At 40.0% G+C, this 17,662-nt stretch overlaps 1 protein-coding gene and 1 long non-coding RNA gene across 3 annotated transcripts in view; one reads left to right on the top strand and one right to left on the bottom strand.

Moving 5' to 3' along the window:
* Positions 1 to 9,404, top strand: part of myo5b (myosin VB) — a 258,490-nt gene extending 249,086 nt beyond the window's left edge. For both annotated transcript variants that reach the window (XM_060850127.1, XM_060850044.1), the window contains one exon: positions 4,170 to 9,404. In XM_060850127.1, coding sequence (XP_060706110.1) covers positions 4,170 to 4,322 — 153 coding nt within the window. In that variant the 3' untranslated portion in view covers positions 4,323 to 9,404. The remainder of the gene's footprint in view (positions 1 to 4,169) is intronic.
* Positions 6,198 to 17,662, bottom strand: part of LOC132832311 (uncharacterized) — a 33,836-nt gene continuing 22,371 nt past the window's right edge. Inside the window, exon 3 of the long non-coding RNA XR_009646929.1 lies at positions 6,198 to 6,452. This is a non-coding gene — a long non-coding RNA (uncharacterized LOC132832311). The remainder of the gene's footprint in view (positions 6,453 to 17,662) is intronic.

Here is a 17,662-nt window from a genome sequence, read left to right as displayed (position 1 = left end):
TGTATAATAGACAGTGAAGAAGGTTATCTAAGATGACAAAGAGATCTTGATCAATTGCATCAGTGGCCTGAGCTATGGCAAATGGAGTTCAATTTGGATAAATACGAGGTATTGCATTTTGGTAAAACAAACCGGGCAAGTCTTATACTACCTTGGGGAGTGTTCTAGGGATTCAGGTATATAATTCTTTGAAATTTGTGTCACATGTAGACAGGCTGGTTAAGAAGGCATTTAGCACGCTTGCCTACATTGCTGAAACCGATGAATTTAGGAATTGGAACATCATGTTGAGGTTGTACAGGATGTTGGTGAGACCTCTTCTGGAGTACTACATACAGTACTATGAGAACAAACGAGCAGGAGGAATCCGTTCGGCACCTCAAGCCTGCTCCGCCATTCATCACAGTCATGGCTGACCATCCAACTCAATAGCCTAATCCTGTTTTATGCTCATAACTTTGAACCCATTCACCCCAAGTGCTAGATGTAGCCACCTTTTGGCATCGACCACTTCATGTGGTAATGAATTCCACAGGCTCACCACTCTGGGTGAAGAAATGCCTCCTCGTCTCCATCCTAAATGGTCTAGCCCAAATCCTCAGACTATGACCCTGGTTCTAGATGCATCCACCATTGGGAGCATCCTCCCTGCATCTACCCTGTCTCGTCCTGTTAGAATTTTATAAGTCTATCTGAGATCCCCCGTCATTCATTTGAACTCCACCAAAAATTATCCTAACCTAGTCACTCTCTCCTTTATACATCAGTGCTGCCATCCCCGGAATCAACCTGGTAAACCTTTGCGGAGCTTCCTCAAGAGCAAGAGCTTCCTCCTTCAGAAAAGGAGACCAAAACTGCACACCGTATTCTCAGTGTGGCCTCACCAAGGCTCTGTATAACTGCAACAATGCATCCCTGCTTCTGTATTCAACCTCTCACAATAAAAGCCAACATACCATTTGCTGCCTTTACTGGCTGCTGCACCTGCATATCTACCTTCAGCGACTGGTGCACAAGGACACCCAGGTCCTGCTGCAAACTCCCCCCTCCCAACTTACAGCCATTCGGGTAGTAATCTGCCACCTTGTTTTTGCTTCCATATGAATAATTTCACATTTATCCAAATTATACTGCATATGCCCTTGGTTTGCCCACTCATCGAACCTGTTGAGATCATGCTGAAGGATCTCTGCATCCTCGTTATAGTTCATTCTCCCACCTAACTTGGTATTATCTGCAAACTTTGAGATTTTATATTTTGTTCCTTCATCTAAATCATTAGTATATATTGAGTAGCTAGGGTCTTAGCACCAATTCCTGTGGCACCCCACTAGTTACTGTCTGCCAATTTGAAAAGGACCCATTAATCCCTACTCTTTGTTTCCTCTGTGGCAACCAGTTTTCTATCTATCTCAATACACTTCATGTGTTCCATGTGCTTTATCTTGCACAATAACCTCTTATGCAGGACTTTGTCAAATGCTTTCTGAAAGTCCAAATATAACACATTGACTGGCTCCCCCTTATCAACTTCATTACTTGTCAACTTCATAGAATTCCAACAGATTTGTTAAGCATGGTTTCCCCTTCATAAATCCATGCTGACTCTGTCTGATCCTGCCACTGCTTTCTAAATGTTCCACTATAATGTTCTTGATAATGGATTTGAAAATTTTCCCCACTACCAATGTTAGGACTACTGGTCTATAATTCCCTGGTTTCTCTCTACCTCCCTTTTTGAATATTGAAGTAATACTAGCTACCCGCCAATCTTCAGAGACTGTACCAGAGTCTATAGAATCCTGGATGATGACCACTAATACATCCACCATTTCTAGAGCTACTTTCTTAAGTAATTTGGGACATAGATTATCAGGCCCTGAGAATTTATCCACCTTGAATCCCCTCATTTTTTCCAGCACCATTTCTCTACTAATATTGGTCTTCCTTCGTTCTTCCCTCTCACTAAATCTTGCATTCTTCAGCATTTCTGATGTCCTTTTTTGTGAAGACAGAACCAAAGTGTATATTCAGTTGCTCAGATATTTCTTTGTCCCCTATTGTGCATTCTCCCATTTCAGTCTGTATGGGACCTACATTTGTCTTCAATCTTTTTCACATACTTATAGCAATTCTCAGTGTCAATCTTTGTTCCTTGCAAGCTTACTTTTAGACTGTATTTTTCTCCTTCTTAACCAATCCCTTGTCCTCCTTTGCTGAATTCTAAACTACTCCCAATCCTCAGACCTAATATTTTTCTTGGCCAATCTGTATCCTCCTTCCTTGGATCTAAATGTCTTTGTAAGCCATGGATTGGCCCTCATATCCATTTTACTTTTATGCCAGACAAGGATGTACAGTTAGGTAAAAACAATGACTGCAGATGCTGGAAACCAGATTCTGGATCAGTGGTGCTGGAAGAGCATAGCAGTTCAGGCAGCATCCAACGAGCAGCGAAATCGACGTTTCGGGCAAAAGCCCTTCATCAGGAAAACAGTTGTTGTAGTTCACCCATGCGTTCCTTGAACGTTTGTCATTGCCTATCCACTGTCATCCCTTTTAAGTAACTCTCCACAATCTATCAAGGCCAACTCATACCTCATATCTTAATAAAGGAAACTATGGAGATTCAGCACCCGAGTCTCAGAATCAACTACCTCACACTCTAATTTGATTTTTTAAAAATTCTATCGTGTTATGGTCGCTCATCCCCAAGAGGTCTCGCACAGCTAGATTGGAAATGATTCCTTTCTCATTACACAGTACTCAGTCTAAGATGGCCTGCTCTCTAGTTGGTTCCTCCACATATTGGCCACATGTATTCCACTAGGAATTATTAAACTGGAGAGGTTCAGAAAAGATTTCTCAGCATGTTGCCAAGGATGGAGGGTTTGAGTTATAAAGATTGGCAGGGACTTTTCTCACTGGAACATAAGAGATTGAGGGGTGATCTTATTGAGTTAGATAAAATCATGATGGGCATAGATAAGGTGAATAGCAAGGGTATTTTCCCTAAGGGAGGGGAGTTCAGAACTAGGGGGCATATTTTTAAGGAGAGGCAGAAAGGTTTTGAAAAAGACATAAGGGACAATTTTTCTTTTTGCACAGAGTGGTTCATATGTGGAATAAACTGCCAAAGGAAGTGGTGGATGTGTAACGATGTGGTGATGAATCCTTGTTAATTAAACCAAACGCCCAGAAAATCTCACCTCTCCTCATAATCTGTTAAAATGAGTGACAGAGAACTTCAAAATTCCACTATTTAAAGAAAATGTATTCTTCAACTCTAAAAGTGGACATTAAACAACAACTATTCACAACTCTCAGGCCCCTTTTTCTTAACTGCTTATTACCTGCCTCCAATTCTATAACAACATGCTGTTCCAGTACGACACTTATTAAAATTACATCAACATAATTTCAAAGCCACATAGTGGCTATCATCTTTGGTGTCTTTCTTCTTCCGGCTGAAGATCTCTGAGTCCTCTCTCTGTCTCTCTCTCTCTCTCTCTCTCTCTCTCTCTGATTTTTAAAATGCATGCATAAATTCAAACTTGATTAGGTTTTAGGATCTTGGGGCATAATTTTAAACCAGTTGCATTGAAATTGTTGACAAAACACCAACCAACTTGGGTATAAATTTTACAGTCAAATGTTACATATTTTCAATTTTTCCCGTCCATATCACAGGTGCTTGTAAGCTTTCAGTTCAGAACAGTATTCATACACTCTTAAGGGTACAGTACAAGCCTTCAACTTCAGAATAGATACAGGCACAGTTTCAACATTTAAAAGATATTTGGATAAGTGAATGGTTTGGCGGGATATGGGCCAAATGCAGGCAAGTGGGATTAAATTGGTTTGGGAATATGGTTGGTGTGGACTAGTTGGATTGAAGGGTCTGCTGTACTGACTCTATAAATAACCTCAGAATAAGCCACAAGCGGAAGATGGATCTGCTGGGAGAAGGCAGGGACATTGACACAGTGTAAATTCAGATCTTGGTTACTTTTTACTGATGTCAGCTTTTCAAAAAATGATTTCAAAGTCCCAAATTGCCACTGAGAAATTTGGTAACTGGGTCAGCATCATTTATCTATTTCATCTATTTATGTATTATATATATGAATACGTTTTAACTTTTGTATTTCTTTTTTTTCTTCACTTAGTCCTGTTTACAAGACCGCAGTGAACCGCCTCAACTTTTAATGGACTTCAAACACATGTTTCCTGTAATCTTTCCATACAACCCTTCTGCACTCAACCTGGATACCATTCACATCCCAGCAAATTTGACCTTAACTTTCCTCAATAGAGTGTAGAACAAAGTTGTAAATGTGAAAGGAGGAATGGAGAAGAAGATTGCAGGATCTTGGATAATTGATATCTTTCAATCAAAAATTATTATGGAGAGAAATAATTGCACAAGACCTGTTCAAAAAGAAACAAAAATGATCTAACACCACTACAAAAAATATGTCCCCAAGAGGCCATTTGAGATGCAGTCAGCAGGAATAGCTAACCAATGACTATTTATTGTGTCAGATGTTTCAAGAAAAAAAATCAAAGGTGATGTTTTCATGAATATTGTATTTGTAACAAAAAGAAAGCACTGGGATTCACGTGCTTTCTGAATATGGAACAGCTCAAATCTGTTTTCACCATGCTTCTTTGCAAAGTTGAAGCATGAAGTGGAATCTTTCTTTTGCATTTATAGTCAGAGTGGGAACATTCTATAGATAAATAATGAACAATACAGATAAAAGAAAATGACTGGAAAATACAAACAAGAAGGGGCTTTGATTCTGTTCAATGTGTGCACCTAGCTTGGAGCTGGTATCACCTTTCTGCTAGACGCATAAATAATTCCTTATCCTTGCTGTAACCATAGCTGAGGGCTTATTTTAAGAGTTGTGTAATTTATTATTTCAGTTAATTACACTGCTCCTATCCCTGCTTCTTTGATTCTTGGACCGAGAGAGATTTTGAGCCGGTTGGTGCGCACTTCATTTGGGAGTCAAGTCCACAATGTAAGAACAGCTTAGCTTTGTACTGTATTTGACTCATTAGGAGTTGGTCAGCTCAGTGATGTCGACACCGTGGGTTCAATTCCTATAATAGCTGAGGTCACCACTAAGGTCCAAACTTCTCGACCTTGCCCCTCACCTGAGGCATGGTTACTCTCAGATTAAACTCATCCACCAGTCATTTCTCTCTCTTGTGATAAACAAGCCCTGTGGACCTCTGGGACTTTGGAAACTTTACCTTTATCTATTTGCCTCTTAAAATATATATTTGGTAATGCTGTGCATAACCCTTTGAAACAATGGCATTTAACCACAGCCAAAATTGTACTGTGTCCAATTGATATCTAAATGGTTTAATCATTAAGATGGGCAGCACAGTGGCCCGGTGGTTAGCACCATTGCCTCAGAGCACCAGGGACCCAGGATCAATTCCAGCTTCAGGTGACGTTGTGGAGTTTGCACATTACCCCAGTGTCTGCATGGGTTTTCTCCCACAATCCAAAGATGTGCAGGTTAGGTGAATTGGCCATGCTAGACTGCCCATTCTGTTCAGGGATGTGTAGTTTAGCTGCATTAGTCAGGGGTAAGTGTAGAATAACAGGGTATGGGAATGGGTCTGGGTTGGATACCCTTTAGATGATTGGTGTGGACTTGTTGGACCGAAGGGCCTGTTTCCACACTGTAGGGGTTCTATTCTATAAGATTACAACAGCACAATATTCCTGGTGTTCTTACTACTTCTGGATAAAAAATAAACTAGTTTTATACTTATTGGGGGATTATAATTTGCAGGAACTTGAACTCATTGAAGATAATGTTCATTAATTATAAAATGTGAACACTCTGATGCATCACAGAAGTACACAATTAGTCTTCCAATGCTGATACAACAGAATCTCACTGAATATCTAAATCCAGCAAACATTTTGATTTAGATTACTTGTTGTTCATGGTAAATTACCTTTTGGATTTACACCTTCCTCTGTCTCCCTTGAATATGTAGACTGCATGTGCCTGTAAGCTTCTGTTGGCCGAAATTTGAATTTCAAGGCTTCAAAAGTGAATGTTGGAATTAATCTATCATTGATTTGATGTATAGATACTTTCAATCACAAATTTCTATTTAGCAGTCAGAGTAATAACTTAACAAGATTATTTGTTATTCTTATATTATGACAAATACAATTGCCATATGTTAATTTTATTTTTACACATCAGTATGAGCAACATTGTTAATTTTCATTATTTAGAACCAAATTAACTAACTTTCTCCCTTTTCACTGATCTGCATCATGTGAATCTAAGTGTGCTGTTCCAATAGAAATTCCAGTGTGTCCACGCAATACATAAATACAAGCAAGACATCAGATCCTCAAATGCATCATCTTCTCTTCCTGTTTTTTCTCACATTGTCTTATCTTCATCCTAGAGAAATGAAATGGAAACAGTGAAGTGGGAAAGTTTTAAACCACCCTGTTAGCAAGCACTGTATTTAAAACAACTATGGTTATGACAGACAATGTACATTAATAGAGTGTTACATATCTCTGATAGATTGGTGTAATTTTTCTTTAATAAATTTTTAATCCAGATGGTCAGATGGTTGAAAAAAGTCATTCATTTTTGATTTAGATTCCTGGAATTAAAATAGGATTGAGGCATATAACCTATATAACTACAACAAATACTTGATTAAGATGCATGAGAAACTGATGCAGTTTCAACATTATGCTCTGATATGGTCAAAAGAGAAGAATTAAGTACAAAAGTAGCAATTAAAGACAGTTCTGCCAAGGACAGTAATTATATTGTTCAAAATCTGACTGCTGCGCCATGGCTTGCCAGCAACATGACTCACTTATTACAATGGGATTATTGTAGAATAAATTGGAGTTCTCATGATGACTAGTTGGGTAACTGCACCATCTGCCACACTGATCGAGATCATGTTCAATCTCTGAGTTACTGAGTTAGACAGACTCAACCAAAGACAGTGGAGGTACTAGAAGAGTGAACAGTCAGCTTGATTTTGTCTTGGTAATAGTCAGTGAGCTCAGTCATAAACTGAGTGGAAGAGATACCCTTCACTGTCAATTAGTTTTATCCCTTCACAATCTGGGCTAACACATGGTGAAAGGCCATGGGAGTGAAGCATTGGCCCTGATCCTTTCTGAGAATAATTCAATGAATTATGATCTGAACTGGGATACCAAAAAAGGTGGTGAGAGAAGATTCAATAGCAGCTCTCAAAAAGGAATTGGAAATAAACTTAAAAAGAAAAAAAGTAAGACCAATTGTTAGAGGAAGAAAGTAGGATTATTTGGGTTAGTTGTTTCTGAAAAACAAGCAGAGCTAGGCTGAATGGCTTAATTACTAGAAGATATCAGATTATATAGACATTTCTTTGGACAAAAAAGACAAAGCAGCTTAGCTGTTCCATTGCTTTTGATATACTTCACTCTCATTTAATCATCTCACCTTAAATTTAAGTCCTTCTATTTCTAAGAATGTATTTCAAGTAATAATAATACCAATTGAGGCATGCTACAAATAGTGATATTAAAGCCCTGCATATTTAACTGTAATCATAAAATGTGATAGTCACAAACACACAGGGCACCCCCCTCCCCCTGCCACATGTTAGACTGATCGTGATGATGTATCACTGGCTATTAAAGACCTCAGGGAGCTTTCAGTGCTCTTTCACAAGATGATCCAACATGGAGATTGAGTACTTTCATTGTAAAGTCTTCCCTCCAAGTACAACCATCGATTTATATAATGTGCTTCAGAATTACTTCTGAATGATTTTTGAAGTTGTTTGAATGTTGGATATAATGAGACACATGACCAGGACATTCTACTGAAGTAATATTTGGAGATATAATGATGTGGAAATTGTGAGATAATCATTTCAAGTTTATTTAATTTTATTCCATATATATTTGTTTCCTTAACAACTTGAAGCTGGAAAAGATCTAAACAATTACAGGGGCAGAAATTTACATCTTCACACACACACACACACACACACACACACACACACACAACCAAACACACCCCTCACCATCCTTGATCCCTTTCTGCTGACCCCACGCTGAGCATTATTTCTGCTATCTACCCCAAAAACCTTACACTTGGTGCTGGATTCTTGGAACTTAAAATCCGGAGACTGTTTGTAGTCCCGTTCCTGTCCGCTGCAGCTTTTGCTGCTGCTGACACTTTCTCCCGTATGAGGGGTGGAAGTCTAATCTTCGACTAATTACTATTCCTTGGAGTAGTGTTGGCAACGCTGACTCTTCAAGTGGTGGGAAGGGAAACCTCACCATCCTAAAAATCCTGGCCAATAAATTAACCACAAGGACCCATCTAGCTCAATATTTGAAAATGAACATGATGAAATGAATTAACTATTATATTTGTTCTCATGCACTTGGAATGTTTTAACAGTGGTGGATCAGATTTTTACAACTTTAGGCTGCTGACACTTCCCAGAAGATATTCTTGTAAAGACTCAATATCTTTGTTAAAATGTCACACTTTTGTACTTGAAGAGGAAGAACCAGGTGGCATCATAGTTATGATGACCTATTTAATCAGTATTTATATCGTTACACTGTATCTGCAACGAGAAATTCCTAAAGAGAGAGTCTCTAAAATACACTTTTCAAAGTTTTTATGTAATTCACAATGTGCACAAAGTTTGGCATCAGTAACTAAGTCTGAGGTTTAGGCATTAGACTCTGGAGTTCTTGGATTCATCAGATGTAGTGGAATTTCAGAATTAAGTGAATATTTTCAGATTGCTCCATTTATCTTAATGTAAAATTGAGAATTTACATATTGCATTAATAGATTTAAAATTTGCAATTGGTGATGCACTGTAAACAACACAAGGCCTATTCATTTCTTAGCCTTGCATATATAAAACAGGTAGAGGACTTAATATAACTGTACAGTAATTTATCAGCTTTTTATATTGATCAGTTTTCAAGTATATTAAGTTTACTGGTCAATATGCATTTATTTTTGGGTTGTTGGATGATTAGGATGTTTATATAATAAGGATTGAAGAGGAAGAATCACTTCTCCCTTCCTTTGATGACTCCAAATGCAAAGGAAAAAAAATGTATCCATGGGAACATTTATAGGGTCAACTTTATTGCCGTTCATGATATTTTTTGTCATTTTTGCACAACATTGATTTTTTTTAAAAATTGTTAATCAAAAAACATAGTCATCCCTCCTTCCAAGATTTCTATCACCAGTATTGGTAACATTTGGTACAAAGTTAGCTGATTATTGGTCAATAATAATGTACTGCTGTTAAGTGAATTATTAAATTCTTATCATGATTAAGACTGTAATAAAGTAATGTGCAACCAATAAATAGTAAAATGTAAAAGATCAATGATGAATATTCTGATCAAAGTAATTTTTACATTTTGAAAAACTGTAAACTACATGCTTTATTATAACAGATACTTTTAAATGGAGAAACAGTAATGTCAAATAAAGAATTTTGAATATAATTTTAAAAATCTATTTTATTTACGTCGACCTCCAATCTTGAATACATTTCTACTTGCATGTTCCTTTCAAAAATGGTATAGAAGAACATTGCTAGCATAGTTCCACAGATGAGGAATGAATGAAAAGAGTAGAGAAGAGAAGATGGTATTATTCTGCTTAAAGCAGCCAAAGATAAAAAGATTTAAGGGGAGGGTCTAAATCATTTAAAGTTTTAAATAAAGCATTTCCAGTAGCTGATTGATCGGTTGATAATCTGAGGACACAAATTTAAGTTGATTGGCAAAGGAGTTTTTTTTAATTGAATGAGTGGCTGGGTTTAGAATGCTTTATAGTTCGGGGTGGAAAATGGAGAAAGACGATGGGACTAATTGTATTTCCCTGAAAAGAGCAAGCCAATAGACACCACCTGTGCTATACCAATCTATAATTCTGTAATCATCTTAGATAAAAATAGTACAAATTGGGAAATAAATTTTGCTGTCAGAGTGGTTAAAACTTAAAAGTGGTTGAAATGTAATCAAATGGTGATTTCTTTAGATGTGCTATCAGTACTTGTATCACTAAATTGGAAATCCAGCTGCTGTAACGCTCTATAAGTTCAGAGTAACTATTTAAATAAAGGCATATTCAAAGTGCCCATAACATTATAATATTAACAAAGTTTTTTTACTCAAAGATTGATGATTACAGTTTTAGATTAACACATTTCAGTGTTGATGTAATGTAAGAATTCACAACGACAGTACATGAGTCACAGGATATGTTGTCCTATCAATAGTAGTGTCATAATACTCTGACAGCAAGTTAACTCCCCTACTATTGTATGAAGAATGCCACCCACTCTCACCTCCCACAAGTTTTCACCGATTGATCATCTCCCGAGGATGTATTATCATGACGTGGATACAGTTGTTGCAGTATTTGAACAGTTGATTCCATGTTGCAAGAATTTCTTAGTAAACAACTGATAAATTGGCAACCCATTTATAATCTGGAACTCCTCAAAATGAATTCAGATCCACAAATAGAATGGCTAATGATGTCCTAAACTTATTCCGCTTACTTTCTGGTCATAATGTACAAGCCAGCGTCTACAGCAACATAGCAACCTGTATTGAAATCTTTTGTTTTACATCTAGCTGTCTCAATTTACCGTTTTATCCAAAAGTTGGAATCCCTCATGCAGTCTTTCCTCAGTTACGTGGAAGTATTAGCCTCGATTATGAACGGAACTTGAAATTATAACTTTCTAACTGAGATACACAAAAGCAGCAAGCTTAATTGCAAGATTGGATAGGACTAGAGCAAGAATGCAGTTCAACTTTTGTTCTGTAGGATTTCTGGTTCACGATCAGTAATTTGATAATTTTTAGGTGGTTTGAATCACCACCACTGCCCCACCCCAACCCCGATCCCTGGTTCTGACACTGGACCTATTTAGGGAATGTGAAATGAAGAAGGCAGTAAACAGGTGTTTCAGGGCAAAAGAATCTCTGCATTTATTAAAATAGAAAATTGAATATATCACCAGAAAACAAAAGAAAAAGGCAAATTACAAGCAGTGGAATTGACACTTTCAACTACAGAGGCTAGGACTAAACTACACTATTATATAGAACATAAAATATTACAGCACAGTACAGGCCCTTCAGCCTTTATGTTGTGCTGACCTTTTATCCTATTCTAAGATCAAACTAACTTATATACCCTTCATTGTACTCTCATCCATGTGCATATCCAAGAGTGACTTAAATGGCCCGAATGTATCTGACTCTACTACCGCTGCTGGCAGTGAATTCCATGCACCCACCACTCTCCTGTGTAAAGAACCAACCTCTGACATCTGTAAATCTTCCTCCAATCACACCTTAAAATTATGCCCTCTTGTGATAGCCATTTCCGCCCTGGGAAAAGATCACTGGCTATCTACTCTTCTCTATGCCTCTCATCATCATATACACCTCCATCAAGTCATCTCTCATCCTTCGCTGCAGTGAGAAAAGCCCTAGCTCCCTCAAACTTACTCCATAAGACATCCCCGTCAGTCCAGGCAGCATCCCGGTAAACCTCTCTAAAGCTTCCACTTCCTTCCTATAATGAGATGACCAGAACTAAACAGTGTTCTAAATGTGGTCTAATCAGGGGTCCATGGAGCTGCAGCATAACCTTGCAGCTCTTAAACTCAATCCCCTGCTAATGAAAGTCAACACACCACAGACCTTCCTAACAACCCTACCAACTTGGGTGACAACTTTGAGGGATCTGTGGACATGGATCCCAAGATCCTTCTGTTCCTCCACACTGCCAAGAATCCTGCCTTGAACCCTGTATTCTGCTTTCAAATTGGACCTTCCAAAATGAATGACTTCACACTTTTCCAGTTTGAACTCCATCTGCCAGTTCTCAGCCCAACTCTGTACCCTGTCACTGTCCCCTTACAACAGCCCTCCACACTATCCACCACTCCACCAACCTTTGTATCATAGGCAAACTTACTAACCCACCCTTCCACTTCCTTGTCCAAGTCAGTTAGAAAAATCACAAAAAACAGAGATCCCAGAACAGATCCCCAAGGAACACCACTGGTCACCAAGCTCCGTGCTGAATACTTTCCATCTACTACTATCCTCTGTCTTCCATGGACTAGCCAATTCTGCATCCAGACAGCCAGATTCCAACTATTCCATGCCTCCTTACATTTTGAATGTTAATTTCTGAATCTATTAGTTAAACAAGGTATTTACTGTTATACACAGAATAGTAATATGATCTCAAGTACATGAGTAAAGAGACCTTTCTGACCTTGGAGAAAGGGAGAAAGTTTGCACCGTAGATGCTGGAGATCAGAGTCGAAGAGTGTGGTGCTAGAAAAGCACAGCCAGTCAGGGAGCATCTGAGGAGAAGGACAGTTGATGTTTCAAGCATAAGCTCTTCATCAGGAATGCCGTTGCCACCCCTTCTACACGCCCACACCCCCACACTCATCTTCCTGCTAATTAGTTGGAGTTTAGGATTTCTATGAAATTGAGTTCACCACTGGACCAACATGATTTTGAAGTATGGGTTGCTGTTCTCGCTCGCTGTAGCTAGTGCTCTGTTGAGGACTTTGGACACTGTAGGTTTCAGTCTGGGCTGTATCCGCTGCTGTAGTAAGATATGTTTGGATCTGTCAGGTGAGTACCTTGATTTTCCTTATTTCTGGTGGTTCTTGCAAATGGGTCTTTGTCTTTAGAAGGTGCCTGAGGTTGAGGGTGTTGATCGGGTTGGTGTTGGTGCTCTCGGGTGTCTTCAATTGTTGGGTCTGTTGTTGGTGGCCGGTCGATGGAGGTTAGGGATAGCTGTGAGGTTCGTTCTTGATGCAGTGGTCCTTCTCCTGGCAGTAGTTGCAGGGGATCCTTCCCTCTTCTGTTTCAAACCCTTCTGACATTTTTTGCCTGGGATCGGGGTCTCCAATTACTCCAAATTGTAAGCCTCTTTTCTTCCTGGCAAATCTGGTTTCATACAATAGACTCTTTGTTGTTTCTTTCGAGATGAATTGGTCTTCCTGATTATTAGAGTAAGTGCAAATATCCTGTGTTTTTGTGATTGAATATCCACTAAAGTTGGAGGTCTTGGAAATTGTGCAGGCTCTCCATGTTGTCTGAACGCAGTTTATTCATTGTTCTTGTGGGGCTGAGGTATGAATAGATTTCCCCAGCTTCCAGTCAACCTATCCCTGGGTCTGCATATTCCAGCATAGCTCAGCTGCTGGGGTTTTCTTTGTTATGTACGGTTACAATGTTTAAAAGACATGTGGATAAGTACATAAATAAGAAATATTTGAAGGAATATGGCCAAGTGCAGGCAGATGAGACTAGTTTAGTTTGGGACTATGGTTGGCATGGACTAAGTTGGACCGAAGGGTCTGTTTCCACGCTGTATGACTCTATAATAAAAAGATTTTGATAGAAGTCCAGTAATTCTAGATGGTAGGGAATCTTCTCAAAATGATTGAGATTTTGCCCAGTTCTAACACCAGAAGAAAAAACTGTACGAGCACCAAAGATTATGTTGATAAATGTGGGCAGAGATGATCAAACCCGAATTAAAAACAGGTTTCCATGGTACCCCAAGAATACCAAATGAAGAATGGGGAAGCCCAGCAGTATTATTGCTAGACTATTAAATCCAGAAACTCTGATAACATTCTGGGAATTTCCTGATGAAGGGCTCTGGCCCAAAACGTCGAATTTCCTGTTCCTTGGATGCTGCCTAACCTGCTGTGCTTTAACCAGCAACACATTTTCAGCTAACATTCTGGGAACCCGAGTTCAAATCCTGCCACAGCAGATAGTGGAATTTGAATTCAATAATAAATTTCTGGAATAAAGAATCTACCGATGATCATGAAACCATTGTTGATTGTTTGAAAATCCATTTGGCTCAATAATGTCTTTCAGAGAAGGAAATCTGCCATTGTCACCTGGTCGGGCCTACATGTGACTTCAGACCCAGAACAATGTGGTTGTCTCTCAACTGTCCCCTGAAATGGCCTAGATCAGTTGCAAAAATCACTACAAAGTCTTAGAAGAGAAAAAAAACAAGGCAGACCACATGGCATCGACCTAGGCAACCCTATAAAGTTCTTCATACTATCATGTGGGGGCTAGTGCCAAAACTGCGAGAGTTGTCTCTGAGACTCACTAAGAAACAACCTTTTATTCTTTTGTTTTATTCACTTGTGAGACATGGGTGTCGTTGGCTGGCAAGCATCCCTAAGATGCCCTTGAGAAGGTGGTGGTGAGCTACCTTCTTGAACCACTACAGTCCATGTGTTGTAGGTAGATCCATAATGCCATTAGAAAAGGAATTCCAAGAAATTTGACCAAGTGACAGTGAAGGAACAGAGATATATTTCCAAGTCAGGATGGTGACTGGCTGGGAGGGAACTTGCAGGAGGTGTTGTTCCCATGTATCTGCTGTCCTTGTCTTTCTAAATGGAAGTGGTCATAGTTTTGACAGGTGCCTCTAAGGATTTTTGGTGAATTTCTGCAGTGCATCTAGATAGAACACACTGCTGCTATTAAGTATTGATAGTGAAAGGAGTGGATTCTTGTGAATGTGGTGCCAATCAAATGGGATGCTTTGTCCTGAATAATGTCAAGCTTCTCAAGTATTGTTGGAACTGTCCCCACTCAGGCAAGTGACTCCATCCAGTAGAGAGTTTGCCTCCTGATCCTCATTGATTCCAGTTTTGCTGGAGCTCCTTAATTTCACACTTGGTCAAATGAAGCTTTGTTGTCAAGCGGTCACTCCTACATCAGCTTCACAATTCAGCTCTTGTGTCCATGTTTGAACCAAGGCTGTTATGAGGTCAGGAGCTGAGTGGCTCTGGGTGTCACTGAGTCAGTTATTGCTGAGTAGGTGCTGCTTGATAGTACTGTTGATAACACCTTCCATCATTTCACTGATGATCAAGAGTAGACTGATTAGCTAGTTTAGATTTGTCTTGCTTTTTTTTAATTGTACAGGACATACCTGGGCAGTTATCCACCTTGTCACGTGGATTGGAAGAACTTGGCTAGGGGAGCAGCAAGTTGTGGAACACAAGTTTTCAGCACTTTTGCCAGAATGTTGTCAGGGCCTATTGCCTTTGCAGTATCCAGTTTCTCAATATCATGTAGAGTGAATCCAATTGTCTGAAGATTGGTTTATGAAATACTGGAGATCACTGGAAAAGGCTGAGATAGATCATCTAACCACACTTCTGACTGAAGATTGCTGCGTGGGCTTCGGCCTTATGTTTTGCACTTATTTGTTGTGTCCTTCCATCATTGACAGTAGCGATATTTGTAGAGTCGCCTCCTCCAATGAGTTGTTAATTGTCTTTTTACCTGTCCGGGACCAGCGTGAGACAGCAGAGGTGACTTTGAGACAAGGAGCTTGTTGGGAAGGTAAGAGAACAGTATAAATTTTTACCTTCGAAGCCCATGGCCTTTATCCTGTCCAGGAGCAGCGGGAGACAGAACAGAGGTGATGTTGGAGGCAAGGAAGTTGCCGGGGAGGTAAGGGCTTAGTATAAATTCGGGCAGCGGCTAAACCCGAGATACTACACGTGTAGTATCTCCCTCCTGTCCACCCTCCTCTAACCAGAAGAAAGGGACTCTAAGGTAAGCTTTTTTTTTCCTTCTTTTCTTTCATATATTTAAGTGCATTGTTTGGTTTTAGTTAGTTGGTGTAAAGTTAAGGTTTACAACTGCAGGGGAACTCAGACCCGTGACATGTGCCTCTTGCCTGATGTGGGAGCTCAGGGAAGTGGATGATGTCCCTGACTCTTACACATGCAAGAAGTGTGTCCAGCTGCAGCTCTTGTTTGATCGCATGACGGCTCTGGAGCTGTGGATGGACTCACTGTTGAGTATCTGTGATGCTGAAGAGGTCATGAATAATACGTTTAGCGAATTGGTTACACCACAGATTAAAATTGCTGAGGGAGACAGTGAATGGGTGACCAAAAGGCAGAGAAAGAGGAGGAAGGCAGTGCAGGTGACCCTGCAGGCATCTCCCTCCAAAATAGGTATACCATTTTGGATACTACTGGGGGGAGATGGCTCACCAGGGGAGGGCAGCAGTTGTCAAGATCATGGCACTGCTGTTCAAAAGAAAAAGACTCATAGAGCCATAGTCATAGGGGATTCTATTGTAAGGGGAGTAGATAAGCGGTTCTGTGGCTGAAAACGAGACTCATGGATGGTATGTTGCCTCTCAGGTGCTTGGGTCAGGGATGTCAGGAGGATGAACAGCCAGTTGTCTTGGTGCATATAAGCACCAACAATATAAGTAAAAAAATGAAATGAGGTCCTGAAAGCAGAATTCAGGGAGCTACAAGAGAAGTTAAAGAGGAGGACCTCAAAGGTAGTGATCTCAGGATTGCTACCAGTGCCACGTGCTAGCCAGGGTAGAAATGAAAGAATAGGCAGGATGAACATGTGGCTTGAGAAATGGTGTTGGAGGGAGGGGTTCAGATCTGTGGGACATTGGGACCGGTCTGGGGAAAGTGGGACTATTACAAATTGGATAGTCTACACCTGAAGCAGACTGGAACTCCCTTGGCGAAGTTTTTGCTACTACTGTTGGGGAGGTTTTAAACTAATATGGCAGGAGGCTGGGAACCAGAAGAGAAGACTACTGGACAGTGAGGTGGAAACTGGAGACTGCAAGGATCACGAAGTTAGCATTACTAAGGGGAAGAGTAGGCACAGAGCAGATGAATGCAAAAGAACTGGCAGCCTGAAGTGCATATACTTTAATGCAAGGAATATAGTGGTAAAGGCAGATGAGCTTAGAGCTTGGATTGGTGCCTGGGGGTATGACGTTATTGCGATCACAGAGACCTGTTTGAAGGAAGGGCATGATTGGCAACTAAATGTTCCAGGATATAGACACTTCAGAGAGGACAGGGAAGTAAGTAAACGGAGTTGCATTGCTGGTCAGGGATGATGCCACGACTGTGCTAAAGGAGGACACTAAGGAGAGCTTGAGCAGTGAGGCATTATGGGTGGAGCTGAGAAATAAGAAGGGTGCAGTTACATTGTTGGGGCTGTATTACAGACCTCCAAACAGTGAGCATGAGGTAGAAGAACAAATAGGGTGGTGATGATGGTAGATTTTAATTTTCCCAACATTGTAAGAAGCGTCCAGGAAAGGTTTCTAGAGTAGTATGTCAATAGTACGACAAGGGAAAGGGCCATATTGGACCAGGTGTTGGGGAGTGAGCCAGGCCAGGTGGTAGAAGTTGCAGTGGGGGATTTCTTTGAAAATAGTGACAACAATTCTGTAAGTTTTAGAATAGTCATTGACAAAGATGAGAGTGGTCCTAAAGGAAGAGTATTAAACTGGGGCAAGGCCAATTATATCAAAATTAGGCAGGAGCTGGGAAATGTGGATTGGACACAGCTATTTGAAGGAAAGTCCACATTTGAGATGTGGAACGCTTTCGAAGATGGGTTGAAAATAGTGCAGGATAGGTATGTCCCTTTGGAAACAAGGGATAGCAAAGGCAAGATTCTTGAACCATGGACAACAGGAGAAATCATGCGACAGCCAAGAGGAAAAGGGAAGCA

Source organism: Hemiscyllium ocellatum, chromosome 1 (assembly GCF_020745735.1).
Source record: "Hemiscyllium ocellatum isolate sHemOce1 chromosome 1, sHemOce1.pat.X.cur, whole genome shotgun sequence".
Classification (NCBI taxonomy): domain Eukaryota; kingdom Metazoa; phylum Chordata; class Chondrichthyes; order Orectolobiformes; family Hemiscylliidae; genus Hemiscyllium; species Hemiscyllium ocellatum.
This window is presented reverse-complemented; position numbering and strand designations above follow the sequence as displayed.